The sequence below is a fragment of the Amborella trichopoda genome, chromosome 9 (assembly GCF_054954075.1).
Source record: "Amborella trichopoda isolate Santa Cruz 75 chromosome 9, AtrichopodaSantaCruz75HAP2 v2.0, whole genome shotgun sequence".
Classification (NCBI taxonomy): Eukaryota; Viridiplantae; Streptophyta; class Magnoliopsida; order Amborellales; family Amborellaceae; genus Amborella; species Amborella trichopoda.
Genome location: NC_142344.1, coordinates 7305539 through 7327585, shown reverse-complemented (window position 1 = coordinate 7327585; position 22047 = coordinate 7305539). Strand labels below are relative to the sequence as shown.

Genomic DNA, 22047 nt, shown 5'->3' with positions numbered 1-22047 from the left:
TCCCCCTTTTTCCTTTTGAATGCACACGCTTGTGTGCATTCGCCCAAAGACAAGGTGGGGTCTTCTGACCCACTTGTCTGTACCCTTAAAGTGCGTGTGGATGCAAGAAGGAAGAAACAGGTCAAGGGAGGCGATTCCAAAGCAGCCTCAGGCCAGGGGGCATTCTTCGCGATCTAAGAGGGCACCCACGCGAGCAGTCCGAGAGTGTCACGAACCCACATAAAGTAAGTCCCGCCTCACGATCAAATTCCTCTCTCACCGGTTGGTATCCCTGTCCGCTTCCTCTTTATGCGATTCCCGAGAAGGATCTCTGGTCCCAGGCTCGACTCGAACCTGGAGCCACACCACCAGATCATCGCAACCCAGATGGCGAGATCGAGGTACCTAACCACTCCCCTTTATAGAACCTCCAAGGGAGGTTTTAGGTACACCTAATCTAATTGTGACTCATCATATAAGACCAATAGAGGATTCTACGTATATGTGAGGTTAGAGCAGAACAAAGTTGAGCTACCCATCTCAAGAATCAGCCATCATGATTTAATGAGGAAATTAGGAACCGTATACCATGAATCTTTGACCCACATCGACTTCTAGTCAATCAAGGATAAGACTAATCAAAACATATCTCTTATTTGGACTAGAACGCCCTTTTCGATCGCAAAGATGGTAGAAAGTCAAAGTCAAAAGATTGGGTCAAAGATTTGAAGAATGTTTCCAAAACCAAATGTTAGTTTACTCCCATAAAAATAACATACAATCATTTTCAAAGATTTCCTCAAGCTTTCCTACTAAAAGAAAGATTCTTTTTATTTTTAAAATAATTTCTTCTTTTTTTTTTGAAGAAAAGGTTGACATTTATTTTTAAATAATTTCTGAGAGAGGACGAGGCATCCCACCTCTATATGGAATGTGTGGGCCCCTATGGGCTCCACATTCCACACATGTGGGTGTTGCGCACATGTGGACCTAGATCCAAGGACCCCAAACATGTTGCTACTAGCCCCTCTATAATACTAGAATATCAAAATAAGGGTTTATACTGCTGAAAATGATTTTTAAAAATTAAAAAAAAATCTAAAATTCACATGAAACATTTCTTAAATTGTAACCAAAATATTTAAAGTGGATTGGCATCAATGGGTCAAGAAAAGTGATTATCAAGGCACTCCACATGAGCAAAGTAACCATGATCCTCGACTATCTTCCCAAACCAACCCAACGAGACCCATAGTCTCTCATGCAGGAGCTCATGATCGGCTTGTCAAAGCTTGCAATTAAATAGTGAAACTACAAGGCCAGAAGAGCTTGCAATTAAATAGTACGTACTTCGTATGCCGATCCAGGTATCTCATGTATCTTTAATTCAAAAGAAGTATCTTAAATAGAATTCATTGTTTTTCTCTTTGAAAGCATAAGAAAGAATCACTATACCCTGTCCACCAACTAAATTCTACCAACTTGCAAGGCATGTATATCATTATCCATGAGATAAAGGGGACCATTTCTTGAGATGTCTACCATCCTGCCCAAAACATTATGCAAAAACACATACAACAAGAACAAATAAACGTTTGCTATGTCAATGTATGGATAAAAGTATAATTCATATGATACATTCTATTTCCAATAATATGAAATATCAACAAAATACCTTCATAGCTTCCAGACCACCATCACTAGCATTTCCACGAAAGAAAAAGAATTTGAATGATATATACTTGTCCACTAGAAAAGATACTATTGAATGAATAGCCCCCTCATATTCCAAAGATGAACCATTGTTGGCAAAAGGGTTCCCAGTGACAAAAACAATCAGATCATCTTTTTTAAGTCTATTGTCTTCTCGAAGCTGATTTACATCTCCCAGATCGCGGGCTTCTGAATCCCCTGCTTCTACTGGCAATCCAGGAATAACATAAAAGTTTCCAGTATCGAGTTTGCTATACATCATCTGCCACAGAAAACAGAACACCAAGCAGGGTCAAAGTGCCAAATCCACCCAAAAAAACGATGTGCAAGCACACACACGTGCCTGCACATGTAGACCTTTACACGCTCAAACTGAAAAGAAGTAAAGACCAGAGATAGTACTGGAAGTGTGAAATCTGGAAAGACCACAACATTGGCCCTGCTAAAAGCACTTATCCACTCGCTAACAAGACCAGCCCATCTATTCTTTTCATACAACGGAAGACACTGTCCAAGAGTGTCTTCTTGCACAATCCAAATAAGCGGTACGGAAAGAAACGGCTCTTGCATGAGGCTGCAGAATATTTGAAATTCAATGTCTCTTTAAATAATTAATATTAGGGAAAACATATAAAGAGATCATTTACTTTCAATACAAAGGGGTCACAATCACACTTATCCATCAGATTTCAAATCATGTGGTTGTGAATGTGTCATTTATTAGACCCAAAAGTTCAAAAAAAAAAATTGTAAAACTTTGTGTCATATCCCAAACCATCTAGTTTGACGTCTAATGGCCAGTAGCAATTGTAACCTCCTTGTAACAAAGATAATGGTCTCATAGTATCTAATTCCTTAATAATATAAACATGCAACACAAATATGCCAACAATTTAAGAGAGATCACCAAACAAGAACAGCCTTACAGCCTTACACTTACGCTATTCACGAATAAATGCAAATTAAGGTTGCAACCTTAAACAATCCAATTAAGGTGCACCTCTAAATTTTATCATAACATATAATTTTTCTGTAAAAATTTTTTAGGATTATCTTAAAACCTATTTTCATATCTAATTAGAAAATTTTAAACTCCAATAATGGTTAAAATCAAGTAGATCTATAAACATCTGAAAATCATGAAATTGGACAATCTAGATAATGTGTTGCAAGATGCACTATTTTTGGACTCAAAAACTTTGTTTTTTTAATATTCATACATCTCGATATCGAGATGATCAATCAGAGGGTTTTTCAACATTAAAATTTTTTAGGTGCACATGTGATTCACATTTTAAGGTTGCAACCTTATATAAATGTTTCCCAAAAAAGAAATACTCGATTTACATACCCATAGGAAACACATTTTATATTAAATGCTAATTCCAATAATGAAGTGGACTCTATAAATGGACAACTTAACTCAGTCAGAAACAGGTAATGCTTTGTCAAATGAAAGAAAATTTAAACACCAAGTGAAAACACTATAAAGTTCAGTCAAGTCATAGTTCAGACCATTCTTTGACAATAAAACTTGGCAAACCTGCGGTAGAATGATTTTTTAAAAATTCAACAAGCGAGCCAATTCAATTCAAAGAGAATTCCATATCAACTCCATCTAGAAAGCAAAATCCAAGTCAATGTCACTAGATGGATATGCAAAGAGATGCCACCCTCTTTGTACCGACCATGAATTTTGAGGAGACTGTTCACATTTGTGCTTCCAGATGTCATATTTACGTAAGACTAATGCAGATGCACCAGGGAACGATGGCATCAAGTCTGTGATTTTACATGTTACCGGAGACCAGGCCCTTGTTGAGGTGTACCTTGCCATCCTCCTGACAGTTGCCTACTTCTGACATAAATTGAAGAAAAATTAAATACGATTTTCCAATGCTGCTCTAGTTATCTCCATGGCAAGAGCAATGGATGTGTTCCCAAAATGTCTCCTTAATGGCACAGGTCAAACATGCTCCATAACAGGAAGCATGCGTGCCTCCAATGAGGAACTTATGCAAATTATTATAGAACAAAAGAACTGGAGGGAATAGTGCAAGTTATATTATAGATGAGGGAGTTTCACAAATTCTACAACATGCAAATAACGTGTAGAAAATACTCCTACAATAGCTTCTAATCAGAATCAGAAAAGGGGTCTACAAGAAAAAAAATAAAGGGGTTGTAGAAGAGAATAATGAGGTTAGAACAAGAAGGTCCCCTTTAATAACAGAAAAAAAATTACTCAAAGCAGCAATGCTGCCTGGATTCTTCTATGTGCATATCACACAGGGTCAGACACTTCCCTACACCCATATCGACACTGGTTTTCTACATAGAGAATCGATTATGTCATCGACACGAAATTGATCTTCTTTAGTGTTTTGAGTAGGTGTATTCGAACTTTGAAAGTCTAAATGGATACAAATTTTGATGGCAACAAAAGCACAATTGATACTTTTAGAGGGGCTACTATGACTTCTTTCAGCTTGATATTTAACTATCATGAAATGGAACCAGCAAATAGTTTAGGACATTTTGCCGCTTTATAGTTCTATTTTATGAGGATATGAATAATGAAATCATAATCATATTGTATATACATAAAGATTGATAACCTAGAGGCCTATACTGTAACCAAAGGCCAAGCCTTCAGATCTTGACCAGATGATTTAGAGTGTAATGTTACTATTCAATTTTTAATCCTGTTATTTATCCAATGAAGTTGAAAATTTGAGCATGTACACTCAACACCCTTTTACACCAGAAAAAAAATATTCAATACCACTGAAATATTTCAGGGGTATTTTGGTCATTTTATTTTTATTTTATTTTTTTGAAAATATTTGTTCCATATTTTATTCTAGTGTGTCCAAATAAGTTGTAAAAAACCACAAAATTTCAGTTTAATATGATTTGTAAGAAATAATAATAAAATTCAAATAGTCAAATGAATTTGCAACAACCCAACAAGATCTGACGGCGGGGAATGTAACCGAAATTACTATTCATTTTGGGTGACAACCTAATGGTATTAATAGCTTTTTCCTCTGTGTGTGTGTGTGTGTGTGCACCCTTAAGCTAAAATTGTTCAAGTTAGCCCAAGAACCAAACAACTAGTAAAAGGGGTTTGTTTGACACCCTTTATATCATAATAGAGAGTTGGAGAAGTATACAGAACTAAGGCCAAGACACAAGAAATAAATGATTCATTAAATATATAGGACAAAGGGCAAACATCAAGACAAACACAAGAAAGCAGACATTGAGTTTGTCTCTCAACATAATCCAAGTGCATGAAATAATAAGCATATAAAATAGTACAGTTTTCTTATGAGTTACAGCTAATACTTTATAGGTTGAGTACACCACAGATTCCTGGACCAGTAATTATGCAATATTTGAATGATAACCTTTCTTCGATATAAATTTCTAACATAGACAAAGACCTCTGTGATTGCAGTTTTTTGTGCTCAATGATCACATTCAAGAACAGACTCATCTCCAAAAGCCTTTAAGTAAAGTGAGTAGCAGTTCAAAACAATAAGGTTTAAATTCTATTATAAAGCAGAGGAAGCTCAATACTTTGCACCACTTATTTGGCTACCTGCAAAACTCATCGCAACTATAAATAAATCAATAGAAAACAAGGCATGCCAGTTACAATTATAGGTTCAATCTCTCACTGATTTCAATGGGAAGCTCATTAATTGTTGGAGAAAAATAGAAAGCATGAAACATGATAATAACAGTACAGAAAAGAGCAAAAATGTTTACCTTGAAACTACTATTTTGTCTTCAAGAGAGGTCAATAGCACCCCAACAAAACTGTAAAATTTCAGCAAAAGAATATACATCAACTAGAAACATAGCCGCACTAGAGAATGACAAACTTGACCAAAACATCTACTGTGTAGATTTCAGTATAAACTGAACTAAATAAAATGAAAATAGAAGCACTTTGCCCTCATCAGTAAAAGCTCATCAGGCGTTATTCAATGCTCAAAGAATATTTTAAGTCTATGTAAGATTTAACAGTTTCAAGATGATCATTAACATAGAATCAAACGTTCTTGCATCTAACATACTTTGACCAGTCGATTGAGTGAAGAGTCTCATTATCGATAACAGAAACCGGACAGCCAATTTTATCCCAAGCTCGAAGAGTTTTACCAATCACAAATGCATAAACCTGTCCTCCCATAAGAGAAACTACAATAGTTAGAACTTAAGGAAAAAACATTTGCATTTTGCAAAGATCCAGGCTCTGCAACTAAGCTGTGAGAAAACACTTATCTACATGTTACCGCCAAAAATCACCCACAAATAAAGTAGGATGCCAGATATTATATGCATCTAGAAAGCCCCTTAAGGAGTTCAAATATATTATCCAACAAAAAATTGGAAAGATCTCAGCCTGTTTCTGATGTATAAGAGCTTATAACAGAATCTAACAAAATCGAGATATGAATGCATTTAAGCAAAACACAACCAGGTGCAGAGATCTGAAAGCTTGACAAGTAAAAAATAAATCTATCATTTTTTATGCATTTCTACACATGCCTACCAGTGTTAGACATCTTCAGTATTGACATGTCATCAAGATAATCTTTTATTAAATTTCACTGATTTCTCTAACATTGACAATGCAATTTATATGTTTCACTATCTCATGGAGCAGTTCCATTTTGAGTTTTAGTCACATTATCACTAAGCATCTTTTTGATGCATTTCTACACATGCCTGCCAGTGTTAGACATCTTCACTATTAACACAGTCATCAAGATACTCTTTTATTAAACTTCACTGATTTCTCTAACATTGACAATGCAATTTATATGTTTCACTATCTCATGGAGCAGTTCCATTTTGAGTTTTAGTTAGATTATCGCTAAGCATCTTATCAGGAAAAGACACCGACACAGGCATGTCACCCACAATTGAGCAAGCAAATTTACATGAAGTACTATTGCATTGTACCCACTGAAGCTTCAGCAGTCAATCTGGGAACACAGACAATTGCTACTTGATCATGGATGTCTAGACATTGCTTCTGAGGGATATCTATAATAACATAAAAGAAATGTTCTGACCCATATTGATCTGGCAGAGACTGTCAAAAGATGATGTAATATTGAGATTGCCACTTGAATAAAGAATGAAAACTAAAGATTCCTATTCATGATGTGTAAAGGTGACAATTCAGTGACTATGCAAAACCCTTTCAACAAATAGAGAGGCTCAAGTCCCCAATCCCTGCTAGTACACCAGCCTCCATAAATTCACTGACACTTATATATTGTACTTTATATTATTTACTAAAATTTTGTTTTATTTAAAAAAATATACTGCTATTCATGATGACCTTAGGTGCCTTACGATTCTCGGAACAACCATAAGGTTTACAGTCCTACACACATGAATGATTAGCTGACTATAGCTACAGAATGTAGATCCGGTTGAGTGACATAGGAGTTGTCACAGTAGGATAAGTTTATGCTGCAATTATGTGGATGTAATGCTGATGTCATCTTCCAATAATTTCTGCTTTTTTTATTTTTTATTTTATTTCTTCACGGACTTTGGAAAGAGCACTTTTGGGATTTTATAATGTTCAGGGGTGGCATGGCACTTTGCAGAAGTTCGTTAGAAATTTATTTGATGAGTGTGTAGTTTGGCCTTTTATTGTAATGAGGATCTAGAAGATTAGTTAAGATTGGTTATTTAAAACTGTAATAGGGCTTAGGCCTTAGTTTTGCTGATTTCATCATTATGGAGAGATTTTTCTCTATTTAAGCATCTCTAGCATCAATCTTATCGAATCTACTGAATTTTAAGACCTATTTTCCCTTAAACCTTGTTTATCTGCACTTTTTGTTGCATCAATTGTTGTCAGAGCATATCGATTTCTCCATGCACTGCAGAATTTAATTTTTGCAGAAACACAAGAATGGCTACACAAGGGTTGTGAAGGAGGCCTCAGTTGAGATGCGGAATTAGGCCCACAATGGCAGATTTGGAATTGTTCTTCAGAGATTTGACACATTGCCTGTCGAGGTGCACCAGATCAGAGATGTCACCCTAGAATTGAGCTAGCGAAGGGATGAACATGGATGAAGGATGATTAAATGCGTCCCCAGGGTTTAGGACGAAGACCAAAGCTGAATTCAGATGATGATTCAAACTCAAATAGCCTGGGATCCCACTGGTCACAGGCAAGGAAACCTACACCATTTGAAAACATTTGAAGATCAGTTAGTTCAGGCGCATAAAGGCTCTAAACGAAGTATTAGGGTCGATGTTTCTGGTTTTACAGGAAGATTATAGCCAAATAACTTTCTGACTTGTAAGTGTCGAATAATTTTTTCAATGGAAGGATAAGGCAGATCATAAAGAGGTACGATTAATTGGTACATGATTAAAAGGACGTGCTTTATTGTGGTGTCAGCAAATACAAGTTGATCGCACAAGAAAAGAAAAGCAAGTCCACAGTTGGGAGAAGATGAAGAAGTATTTGAAAGGAAAGTTTCTGCCCACAGATTATGATCCCTACCAGCGATTCCATCATTTACGACAGAATGATGGGTTGATACAGGATTATACAAAATCCTTCTATCAATTCTTGAGTCGGAATGATATTCGAGAGTCTGATGCCCAGTTGATTGTGTGATATACTAGTGGGAGGGTTGCATGTTGCGATACAAGATGAGTTATCTATGCACCAGATTTTACCTTGGATCAAACGTATCATCTCGCTTTGAAAGCCGTGACCAAACTGTGCAGACTTGTGTGACCAGCCACTAGGCCCACTACCAAGTCAGAGGAGGCATATGGGGCAAAATTATCCCAATGGTGAAGAAATAGATTGGTTTGAGCGCTAAACCAGCACAGCCCAACAATCCCAGAACAGCAGTAAACCAGCAATATGTTTCAAATGTAGCTAGCCAGGACATAGAACTTATGATTTCCCAAATAGCCATGCTGGGGTACATTTACAAGGGGAATCCATGGAGGGTAATGAAGAGGAAAATCTGCACATTAATGAAGGGAGTGAGACTGACATCAAGGTAGGTGAAGGGGATACACCCTGATAGGGAAAGCTCTTAGTGATTTGACCTCTGTTAGCTGCACCAAAGGTTGTTGATGAGCCATGGCTAAGCACTAACATCTTTCGCACAAAATACATGGTCATTGTTGAGAGCGGGAGCTGCAAGAACATGGTTTCCTAAGAGATGATAAACAAATTAAAGTTAAACAAAGAAAAACATCACCAGCCCTACAAGATGCAGTGGTTCAAACAAGGTAACCAAGTTCATGTTGGTTCTTGTCTCTTAGTTTCTTTTTCTATGGGTAAGTGGTAATAATGACTCCATATGGTGTGAGGTATTACCAATAGATGATGTGATTCAAAATGGCCAGAACAATACATATTTGTTTACCAAGGATGGTATGAATGTAAAATTACACCCTTAAAATGATGAAGACAAGGAGGGCTAGGTGGAAAAGAAAGAACTACTTATGCCCATCCATCATTTTTTTGGTAGAAAGTAGTGAAAGGGGAGCTATGTTTGCCTTAGTGATGAAGGATCATGGTGGTGTTGAGGTGGATAATGAGGTAGTTCAGCCACTTTTGGATGAATTCTAGGATTTGATGCCCGAAGAACTACCAAGTGGGTTACCTCTATAAGAGATAGCCAGCACTGCACAGACTTGTTCTAGGTGCAAGTATACCAAATATATCGCTCTACCGCACGAGTCCCCGTGAGCATGACCTATAGACAAGTTTCGAACCTATTGGTAAGTGGTTGATTCATGAGAGCTTAAGTTCTGGTGCTGTCCCAACAACGTTGACTCTCAAGAAAGATGGCACCAGGTGAATGTGGGTGGACAATAGGGCCATAAACAAGATCAATATCAACAATAGAACTATAGATTCCCTATTCCTACTTAGATGATATGTTGGATGTGTTGTCGGGATCTAAGATGTTTTCCAAGATCGGCATACGAAGTACGTATCATCATATCAGAATTAGACCAGGAGATGAATGGAGAGCAATGTTTAAGATTCAAGAGGGGTTATATGAATGGCTAGGGTTGCCTTTTGGCTTGTCTAACACCCCCAACACTTTTATGCGAGTTATGAATCAGGTCCTCAAACTATTCATAGGGAAATTTGTTGCAACATATTTTTATGATATTTTGATTTGCATTAGTACAGTTGAGGAACATTGAATTTCATTTGAGGCAGACTCTTGAAACAATACGGGCTGAAAAGTTATTTATCAGTCTTACGAAGTCCTCATTCATGATAGATAATCTTACCTTTCTGGGGTATGTAGTATTGGCTGAGGGGATTAGAGTGGACCCGATTAAGGTTAAAGTGATCATTGAGTAGCCAGCTCCAACTTGAATTGAGATGTGCATAGTTTTCATGGGCTAGCTACGTTTAATCGGTGGTTCAATAAAAATTTCGGCAGTGTGGTAGCTCCAATTACAGCTTATATGCATAAAGGCAACTTTGTTTGGAAAGATGACGGTAATGATAGCTCTCGTTTCATTAAAGAAAAAATTACAAAGACACCAGTCTTGATTTTACCGAATGTCGATAAGGTTTTTAGGTGGATTGTAATGTGTCCCGTGTTGGGATAGGGGTTGTTTTGAGCCAAGGGAATAGGTCCCGTAGGCAAGAGAATAAGTCAGGTGCTTCTTCAATAAGAAGATTCTAAGTCATGAAATTCGACATGTGATTTGGAGTTCTATGAGTTATGATCTGACTGAGAGCATGGCACTTAGTGGAGCAAAATTATAGACCAGGATTCATGTAGTCGATCCAAATATTTGGGATAAGGCTCATATGATGATTTGAAGTTCTATGTGAATGCAAACATTCAGGCAATGGAAGCACTATTTGATTTAACAGGAGTTTATATTGTATTTTGATCATGAGGCTTTGAGGTTCCTGAGTACTAAAGAAAGTTTGAATACAAGGGTTTTCATTATTGCATGAACTTATATCTGTGATCACATCAAAATCAAGTAGCAAATGCATTGAGCAAAAGATCCATGGTATTGAGTATTTTGTCAGCGTCAGTTGTGGGCATTGAAACAGTAGCACAAGAATATAATACTGACCCCTAGTTTGCTGAAATTGTTCTACAGACAGAAGGGAGACCTAAAGCTACTAAGCATTCTGTTCTGCAGGATGATTTTCTTTTCAAGGGAATTGCCTTTGCATACCCGATGGCTCCTAGAGATTGAAGATACTTTCTGAATTGCATGGTGGTGGACTACAAGATCACTTTGGCAGAGACCGTACTTTAGCTTTGATGGAGGACCAATATATTTGGCATCGAGGAGAGATGTTGCGTTGTATATGGACAAGGTCATACATGCCAACTCATATAATGCCTAGTTGTACGCCCCATTATCACTACCATGACAGCCCTGGGTAGATGTATGGATTTTGTAGCAGGATTGTCGGGTGATGGACTCTATCTTTGTAGAAGTTGATCGTTACTTGAAGATGGCGCATTTCATAGCTTGCTAAAATACTTTGGATGCTACACAAGAAGCCAATCTATACTTTAGAGATGCTGTTTGGCTTCACGGTGTTCTAAGAAGTTCAGAATGAGGCACACGCTTTAAGACTCACTTCTGGAGGACCTTATGGCCAAATATGGGGACGAAATTGCAGATCTGCAGCACATACCATCCTAAAAAAGATGGTCAGAAGGAGGTAGTTAACAAGTGTTTGGGCAATCTTTTGCACTACTTAGCAAGAGGGTGACCATAGCACGAAATTTGTTTTTGAATTGAGCTGAATTCGCAGATAATAGTGCTCGAAATAGGACCATGGGGCAATTGCCTTTTGAAGTGGTTTATGGCAGGAAACCAGAACAGGTATTGGATTTGGGGGTTTGCTGGATGTGGAGCAACTTAGTGATGACGCAAAGGCTTGATCTGAGCATATTTGAGATCTTTGTTCCAAAAAATGGTCCACCCAGCATGTAGGCGCCCACCTAGGCACCGGAAGGACCTCATGACATGGGCCCAAGCCTGGGTGCCCCTCCCTAGGCGCCAGGCACTCAGGTAATGGGCCCCTTTTTTAAGATCAAAGTGACCCCTAAGGACAATTTGGTTCATTTTGACCCAAAACTATTACATAAATGACTATTAGGGGTATTCTAAAGTCCCAAATGAAAACCAAATTCCCATCTAAGCCCCCAAATCGATTGATTTTGAGATTTCTTTGAATCAAAGAGAGAATCTGAGGTTTGAAGAAGCATCCAAAAGCTTACCCTTCATTGTTGGAATTCTTTTTAGGGTGCTAGTGAAGGTTTTTTAATATCATCTTGTCTATGATCATGTTTCTGTGTCACTATGGAGCATGCCATACTTAGTTTAAATTGGACAGTTTGAGGCTAATACACCACGGACTTATTTATGTTTTTGACTTTTACCACTAAATTTTCAATAATTTGAAGTTTTGAACATGTTTCAACATTCATGCATATATGTTTGCATGGAAAAAGTTAGTTAGAACACATATGAATGCAAAAAATACAAAATTAACACCAATGTCAGCATATATGTGCTTTTGAACAGCATATATGCAATTTTCTATAAATTCTTCACCTCAGGGCACCTGCCTAGCACCTAGGCATTAGGTGCAGGCCAGCTGCCTAAGGACCGCCTAGTGTTTTTTGAAACAATGTTCGTGACATCTAGCTGAAGATGACAGAAAAGCTAAAGACGAACACAGCGCATTACAAGTAGAATGCCGATCGACACATGCGACAAAAAGATTTTAATGAGGGAAATTTAGTTATGGTCTACCTACAGAAGGAGAGATTTCCTTGAGGGCAAATACCAAAAGCCGAAGTTTAGGGGCATAGGGCTTTGTCGTGTTTTAAGGAGATTGGGAGAAAACACGTATAAAGTGGAGCTTCTAGCAGGTTATGATATTTCACCCATATTTAATATTGCGGATCTGAATGATTATCATGGTGAGAATGACAGAGAGATGGAGATTGACTAACAGGACCAATTGCTAGAATTCGAAGCTGAGGTGACTGATTCCGTGTTTCATGCCAAGACTCTTACCACATGGCATGGATCATACACACAGTATCTTGTGCACTATAAAAAGTGAAGCAGAATGCATTCTCTAGCCAATGATTTCATCGAATAAACCAAGCTATTCACTACAGCCACAGTAAGAATGTACAATGGAAAAATGTCCATTACAGTTTCACATAATGGCAAACACTCATGGTTTCTAATGGGAGGTCAACAATACGACCCTTAAAGTTTGTCATAAAAAACCAATCACTAACATTTTCTTTTTTCTCTAAATAAGGAAAGGGACCCAGCAAAAGACAGCTTACCTAACCAAAAGAAAAAGAAAACTTATTATCATAAAAGTAAAATTGAATTTTAAATGTTTACCTGAACTGGTGGGTGATTAATGGATATTTCCACCAAGCCTGAAGCATCAGTCAACATTGAGGTTTTTCATCCATAATGAATTGTATAATGATGACCTTCAGATGATCAATCTAGGTAATTTTGCAAAGTTTACATGTGCAAGGAAAGTGCAGATTTCGATTGTAATTCCTAGGTTTACAGTAACAAAACAATTGCCACATCTCAGAGAAGAGTGATCCAATGGTAAAGGGTCAAATGAAAGTGCATCTGGACAAACCCCATCTCTTTCACAAAAGCTGTGTTTATTGCTATATGCCTAGAACAAGTGATGAATGGTAAAATTGCGAAGAGAGGTGAAAAGGAGCTCTTTAGTAGCATATATATTATTTCAGTTGTTGCCTAAATAACTTTTTATTGGCACATTGTATATATTTCAGTTGATAGTCTCTCGACTAAAATAACCTGGATTTGATAGATGGAGACATTTGGCTACATGAAAAGCACAAATATGAATGTTCCACTCAAACCGAACACCTCGTTAAGTCCCCCATAGTCAAAAAATGCTATCATATGATATGGAAATTTGGTTATAAATATTATGGAATCCAGAACACCTTAGAATGAATTATGGAAATTTGGTTATAAATATTATAATCAATGAATAAAAAAGAATAGAACTTCTCTAATTCTCTATGGACACTTGGCTAAACAGAATAGAAGTACAACATATACCAAAAAATTCCTACCTGAAACACTTCAAACCAAGAAACCTTTAGAACAGGAAGACAACTGCACAATAAATGCAACAAACCATAGCCTAGTAAAGAATCACTTCAGCAGAAAAAAGGAAGGGTAAGGAACAGGGTACTAGGTTATGCATACAAAATATTCCAAAAACAACGGATACACATGTTCCCATATGCCACTGAAACAGTCACGTTTTTGAGGAAGTAACACATACTGATTGTCCACCAAAAAATTAGCTACTTTCTTATAGATGAATAAGTGCACAAGAGTTAAATAAATCATTCAGAAGCATAAACTATTCACAGCACAATATGTTCATTCTATAACACACCTGAAGCTTATAACCAAGCAACTGTAAGTTTCTCCCTAGTGTGATCAGCATCAAAGATGAAACGTCACAATCCATACGTGACAAAACCTGAGGATTAGCAATGATCAATTCAATGTCAACATGTATTTTCACACACACACACACACACACACATACACATATATATATATAATCATTATTAACGTAATGTCTGAGTGGAAGCTATGCATACAGCAATGCATTTTGATACCGGATAAACTACATTCACTACAAAGATTTTAACCATACAAGAAGAGATAAGCCCCATGATTTGGCTTGCCAATCATTATAATTCAAATTAAGGACTGTGGACAGCTGTAATTGTTTAACAGCCATACTTGCATGCATCAATGACTCAATGTTTAGTAGATCAAGATTGGTGCACCATATTATTTTCCTAGAAATCCTTGCATAAGCCAGCTCTAAGGAAAATGAGTTGTTTTGGCAAGATGACATCCAGTTTGTGTTAGCCAGACGACCTCATGTCTCTGGATCAGAAGTTCACTTACTTCAAAGGATGCTTCCAAACAAACAATAGAAAGCAGATAATAAGAATTGTCTTTTCTTTCACATTTTAACAAGAAATGAATTTCTGGAGATAGAGAAACCCAACTGGAACGGATAGCAAGGCATCAGTAGCACCACATCTGAGATTGACTGGTCGATTCACAAATTTCAACCTTTTCTATTAAACAGCAGTCCCGAAAGAAACAATTGCAGCTAAACTATATGGTTCCCAACAATCTGCCTTTTACTCTACCAATCTTTCATGGCTGAGCCTGTCTCTCCCAGAACTATAAATGTTTTTTAATAGTGTTATTTATGTTCATTGCAGATTTATGGGTGAAGGCATGTTTCTTTCTTTTTGTGTGTGTGAGTGTGTGTGTGTGTGTAACATCACAGCGCATCCATATGATACTAGAGCCATCAGCGTGTGTCCTGAACATGTTCCAGTTATAAAAAAAGCATGTTCATTGGGTGTGTTTGCATAAAGCACTGCCACTGGGATACATGCAAATGAAGAAACATAAAAATTAGCAAGAAACATAAAGATGAGCATGCACTCCTAGTTCTGAGACCCATGGGAAGGACGAGAGTTACACCCACTGTGTGCTTTCAATTACATCGCCATATATGCATCTAAACTAAACCTCACCCAATAAACACTCATCAGTTGAAAACAAAATAATTTTCTGATGAATAACCCAGCTACAAGCTCTCAGTTTCATGTCATTCACAAGATTTTATGAATCCTCTTTTCCTGTCTCATAGGAATACATTGATAAAGAATCGAGCACAAAAGAGAAATCCCAATGCATAAAATTTGATGAACTCATAGAATCTATCACTAAATGGAGGCCATTAGGATCACAGTATCTGAAAGGTTTCACTGTCCAACAATACTCCCCTCAGATAAGAAAACATTGGCTAAAAAGGGCTCATAACAACATCCAAATGCACCAACTTAAAAATAAAACAAAATAAAATCCAAGATTCTGCATGCTCTAAAGCATTCTCTCACTAGTCCTCTCTCAAGCACTCCAGAACATTAGTGTCACACTAGTCCCAAGACTTCTACGATTGCAATATCCCTATCACATAAGAAGACATTTACAATAATGTAGAAAATAAAAGTCCCTGACTCCCTTTGATATTAAATTCGACCAAATCCATACCAGTGATTTAGAAAAAGAACATGGTGGCCGACTCAGTCACCCTCTGGGTCGAAGAAGATCGGTGTATCGGTTCTGGATAAGAGAAAACTGATAAAAACAAAAAATCGGAGGGAATTGGGTGGGTCCAGACTTTCCAAGAAGCAGATCCCATCAATCTTCAGTTGAACCAGGCGATTCCAGTTCGACCTGGCATTTGTAAAACACTGACCCACACACATAAATCAAGACAACTACAGTCACATTACCCTCAAGATTCCAAATCACAAGATTCCCTACAACATAAGAAGCCATTCACAAAAATATCTCTGTTCCGGCAAAGTAATGTCCATTGACCCACGTAATTCTCTCAATCCATCCACACCATATATCACAAAGTGCAATATTCCTATCACAAAAACATATACAAAAAAAAGTAAAGAGGACGAAGTTCATAATAAATCCCATCACATTAATTTTATCAATCCATACAATTCTCTCAACCAGCCAAGAACAGTACTTTCATATTATCCTTGAGATTTCACGAGTCGCAACACTGTCACATAAGAAGACATTCACAAATTAGAATGAAAGAAGAAACTAACAAAGCACAGCTCAGTAATTCTAAGCGGTCCATAGGATTCTCTCAATCAATCTATGGTCGTATTTTCCTCAGGGCCTCACTAATCTCAATACTTTCACATAAGAAGACATCTACAAAGAATGTATAGGATAACGAATCCCAGCAAAGTAATTCCGGTCAATCATACAATTCTCTCATAAATCAAAAGATCATTCTTAACTGAAGCCATTTAAGCACAGGCTACAGAGAGAGACAGAGACAGAGACCAGAGCCATTAAGAATGGAAAGCAGAGAAAGAGAGAGAGAGAGAGAGATGGAATAGCATACAATTGCGAGGAGAGGAGGGTGAACTGCTAGTCGTGGCTGCCTGCGCAAAGTTTGTAGCTCATGACCATTATCAGCAAAGCGTTGATTGAGCTCAAAGTTGATCAATATTTGATGAGGAGCAACAATCAAAGATCCATTCTCAGATGGAAGCCCAATGTATGCTCCTTCTGTGACCGTCGACGAGCTCTTTTCCGAAACACTCTTCATCATGATCAATGGAATTGTACCCACAATTACGAGCAAGCCAAAACACCAGTACCGCCAATTTTGAATAATTGAATTGATCCCTCTTCTCAATGGATTGTGCTGAGAGCGAAGGGATGGCCTCATCAAGAAACTGGTGATTGAATTGATCACTCTTCTCAAGGAATTTTGCTGAGGGCGAAGAGATGGCCTCATCAAGAAACTGGTGATTGAATTGATCACTCTTCTCAAGGGATTTTGCTGAGAGCAAAGAGATGGCCTCATCAAGAAACTGATGATTGAATTGATCCCTCTTCTCAAGGGATTTTGCTGAGTGCGCAGAGATGGCCTCATCGAGTAACTGCTTCTGTTAGACTGAGAATTGGGGCCATCTTGCGCTAGATGAGCGCTTCTCTGGATTCTCCTGAGAGCGCCACGAAAATTGTCTCTGCTTTCTTGGCGGTTCACAGTGTTGTGGAGCTCCTCATCATCATCATCGCTTAAAGAACTCTTCGCCATTTTCTTGATTGCAAAAGAAGAAAAAGATCAATTGATTTCTGATCGATCAAGAATGAACGCTTATGGTCTAAACTGGAGAAACAAATCTGACAAGATGCATGCTCGCTGTGTTTGTGATCAAGAAATGCAGAGAGAGAGAGAGAGAGAGAGATTGCCGGGTTTCTGATCAAGAAATGCAGAGAGAGAGAGAGAGACGAGTGTTAATGGGAAATTCAACTTAGAGAGAGAGAGGTCAAGAAATGCAGAGGGAGAGAGAGAGAGTGTGTGTGTGTGTCAGAGGGATAGTGAGAGTGAGAGAGAGATTCAGACTTTTGAGTTCCCGCTCGTTTGGCGGACTTCTTTGAGATTTAAAAGACGCGCGATCTTCTTCTACTTGAGTGAATGAATGCGTGTTTGTTGTACAAATGGCACGTGTAATAAATGACTTCGAGAAGACGCCTTCGCGTCTGCGATGGTGAGACGGACGGTTACATACAGTGCAATTTTTTTATTTATTTTTAACAATATAGTTGCAGTGCATGCTTCATTCGCAAAAAGGACTTTTTTTTTTCTTTTCTTTTTTTGTCCTTTTTGTTGGATTACTAATTTCTCATATTTGCTTTTTGAGAGTAATTGTTATTTTAGCATGTAGTAGGTTTTTGGAAAATTTATTTCCTTTTGTGTTCGGTACTCTCAATACCAAACTACATTATTGTACTACTTCAATTTAAGTTGAACTCGACATTAAGTTTAAAACAAAAAACGTAACTTTCAGTCTCGCTTTAAACTTAATTGAATTGAAATTTTTAAGTTTAAACCAAAACTTAAAGAAAAAAGTTTATATAAGGTTGACACCTTAAAATGTTGAATTAAGGTGACCTCTAAAATCCTTTGAAAAAGGTTGTTTTGATGTTGAAAAAATATCTAATCGATCATATCGGTATCGAGATGTATAAATATGGAGAACAAATGACATTTGAGGTTCTAAAAATAGTACATCTTGCAACACATTATCTGGATATTCTATTTTCAAGATTTTCATGTGTTTATAGATATGATTGATTAGAACTATTTTCAAAGCTCAAAATTTTAGAATTAGATGTAAGTATTTCGACACCAAAATTGCATCTCCCGACAAATTTTGGATGTGCATCATATAATTAGATTGTATACAAATCGTAATTAAATTTAAAAGTTGTGTTTGACAAAGGGGAGGAGGTGTATACTGTCACCCTCTCACTCGAAAGGGGAGGAGGTGTATACTGTCACCCTCTCACTCGAACTCTTGAATTCATGTCAAATCTTCATGAGTTTCATGTCACTCTCAAATCTTCTTAAGTTTTGTAATAGGAACAAACTTAAAAATCATAATTCTTTATGTCACACGCTTCTGCAATAGATCCAATTCTCTCTTAGGTTGCAACAAGAGAAGACCCGAAACCTAAAAAACTCTCTCTCTCTCTCTCTCTCTCTCTCTCTCTCAAAACCTTGAAGGATCAAACTAGCTTTTGCTTGGACCCTTACTCTTACTAACCTTCCAGAAGCTAGTTTGACCTTTGACTGGTGGAACTAGCATTTGATCTGTCTCTCAACCAGAAGCTAGTTCAATCTTTGAACAGTTGAACTAGTTTTAGCTTGTGCCTGAGCTGTTGTCACTTTGTCGAGCTACAGCTTGAACTGAGAAAAATGTAGTTCAATTCTTCAAGTGTTAAACTACTTCTTAAGAGAAAAAAAGGCTAAATTGTAGGTCAATCCTCAAGGCTCGAACTACACTCAAAGGGAAAATGCTAAAACATAGTTCGACAAATGTCGAACTACTTCTTAAAGGCTTAAAGGAGGATTAAAAAAAGAAGCTGAAATGTAGTTCGACTCTTCAATGTTCAAACAAGCTTCAAGTTCAACCTCTATTCTAGCTTTCCTGACAAAAGCTAGTTCAACCCTTAAAGGGAGTATCTGGTATCTCTCCTAGTCAAATCTAAAGCTGGTTCGACCTTCGAGGGCAGAACAAGCAAAAAAAGAAGAAGAAATTAGAGATTTTTTCTTTTTTTAGTGTTGCACAGTTGAGGTTGGTGTTGACCAACCTTAGCATCATACATTGGTTCTCCCAAATCAGCAGCCTCCATCTCTTCAGTCTCATATTATTGTTCAGCTTTAGCAAGATTAGCATGTTGTTGGGCGGGCATTATGTTGCCCTATGACCAATTTTATGCATTGAAAACAACAAACACCCGATTGCTTGTTTGTCTGGGTGAACAATCGAGTATTGTGCATAGGTACAACCATGACCAAACCAGCCATAGCTTGCTCCTTACTCTAGTTAGGAACTCCCTAGGTTGGAGGTCTCACCATCTCGGGTTGTGACATCCCCACACCATGCCGGCAACCAATACCTCTTTTTTGCCTCTCCTCAACTTGAAAGGCAACCTAATATGCCACTTCCACTCAAGGTAGATGTTGCATGGAGAATTTATCTTGGATTTGAAGTTGTAAACAAGATGTATTCATTACCACCTCTAGTCCTCCGTCACAACAATCCCATGTGCAAAGACAAGCAACGAAAGTCCTCAGTATACTCATGTATTGACCTTGTGCGTGCGGAAGCTTTAAACTCGATGTGTTGATTTTTTGGTAAATAAAATATAAAAAATAAAACACGAAACACATACCACAAGAATACAAAGATTTACATGGTTCATCCCTGAAGGGCTACATCCACGGGCTCGACAAACTTAAATGCATTATTCCAATAAAAGTTACATCAAATATTTTAGAGCAAAGAGTTATCTCTCTAAACCTCGACAAAAACCCAAGTCGAGCAAACCCTTTTACACTTGCTCTGCCAAACGGGCTACTATTGATCTCTCACCTCTATTCCATAACTAAACCACTGTGTAAGAAAATAACTTTGAAAGCAACCGCGACTTTCTCTCACTAAAAGGTAAACAACCCAAAATCTCTATAGGAACCGTTTCTCTAAGAGAAACAAATCTCTTAATCTTTAAGAGTCTAAAATAGACACCATCACAATGTTTTTTTCCACATGAAGCTCTCTTCTTTAAGAGGAAATTGCATCTTATGCATAGGAGGCTCTCTCTAGAGGAACTATCATACCCATATAATGACTCAAATTGGGCACACAAATTCTCTGCACTTTCATCCTAAATATATATAAGATTATGAATCCACACTAAATAGGAAACTTCATATGCATTTTACATATATCTCAAAAACTAAAGAGATATATCCAAGAGTCCTAATCTTTTTGGATTTCTATTTCTTTTAGAAAACTTATCAATATGAATATTACATATTAAATAAATACCTCAATCCCACATAATATGGGAATATATCAATCCCGCATAATATGGGATTTTTTAATGTGAGTGATTTTGGATATCACCAAATCCAACACTCGGACCCTGTTGCAATTGATGAAATTGTTGGTACAAGGATTGAGCAAAGTTTGGATAAATAAATTATTAGCACATCTTAGTGTCATCTTTGACCAAGATCGGATCATTTCCCCTCTTGAACTTGATCTCCACCAAATGATGCAAGTCGTCAAAGCTTGATGGCACCAATTTCACTTTCTTGGAATCCAACGAGTCCTTCCATTCAAAGAACCTCTCCACCTTACTCAACCAATCCAAGAACTCCTCCAGTGATAGGATAGCAGTAAATTCAGGTAATTCAACTTTTATACCTGAATTGTCATCATGATGTCGTGTGCATCTACTCCTCAAAGTTTGCCCATTGAATCATCATTCTACTTGCGTCTTTGTCGAGGCCTTTGTGCATCAGGACCGTCACTAGAATGAGACCTGAAATCCAATCCAGAAAATGTCTTATCAGCCTCCTCATCACCTTGCTCACCAAACAAGCCCCCCTGTATGGCATCTATAACCAGGGACCTTTTCTTGTTCATGGCGTATCTCCATGGACTTCGATCTTGCATAAGTAATGCCACCAACTCCATTAGATTATGTTTCAGCCAACCTATTGAGGTCGTGAGCCCCATATCTTTGGTCACATTCTCTACCATTAGCACTCATCACCATTGACAAAGCTCACCAACCTTCAGCTCTGATACCAAATGGTGCAAAACTGAACACCAATCATGAAGGTCCAAGTCTGATAATGCAACAAAGACTTTTCGATCACCGTTAAAAGAAGGAAACATGGTCCCTTCTACCTATGAAGCTAGTGCAGCTCGTAGAGCATATTCCTCCCTGAAATCTCCAATGTAGAAACAGGAAATATAGAGCAAACTAGGATCAATAAGATCAAAATCCTCATCAAAATAGAACCCAAGGACCACCAACCTGGCATGCCGAAATCTCAACTTTGACACCAACCTCACTTGCAGGGGACCAGCGTCCCGAAAAGATTATCATCAAGCAGCCAAAGGTGAACCCAAATTGTAATACAATCAAAAGGCTGGTTGACATTGCAAGGGAAGAGGACATGAGAATGGTTAAGGATTCGAGCATAGAGAAAATATAGTATAGCTAGCTGAAGCAGCTATGGATAGAGTGGGAGGAGTGGAGATGATGGGAGGAGGGCTAAGGAATCATGAAAAGCTTATTTGC

General features: G+C 37.7%; 1 protein-coding gene across 5 annotated transcripts in view; it reads right to left on the bottom strand.

The window, feature by feature from the left end:
* The window catches only part of LOC18424070 (uncharacterized), a 51768-nt gene extending 33920 nt beyond the window's left edge, over positions 1–17848 (bottom strand). The window contains exons 1-6 of one of the 5 annotated variants that reach the window (XM_020661614.2): positions 16778–17848; positions 14198–14284; positions 5781–5884; positions 5470–5520; positions 2095–2266; positions 1655–1954 (exon numbers count right to left, since the gene is read on the bottom strand). In XM_020661614.2, the coding sequence (XP_020517273.2) occupies positions 1655–1954; positions 2095–2266; positions 5470–5520; positions 5781–5884; positions 14198–14284; positions 16778–17479 (1416 nt within the window). In that variant the 5' untranslated portion in view covers positions 17480–17848. Of the gene's footprint in view, positions 1–1434; positions 1528–1654; positions 1955–2094; positions 2267–5469; positions 5521–5780; positions 5885–7548; positions 7610–10929; positions 11769–14197; positions 14285–16777 lie in introns of those variants that run through there. The other 4 variants (XM_088847585.1, XM_088847583.1, XM_088847584.1 and 1 more) reach the window with 4 other exon arrangements.
* Between the last annotated feature and the right edge of the window lie 4199 nt (positions 17849–22047).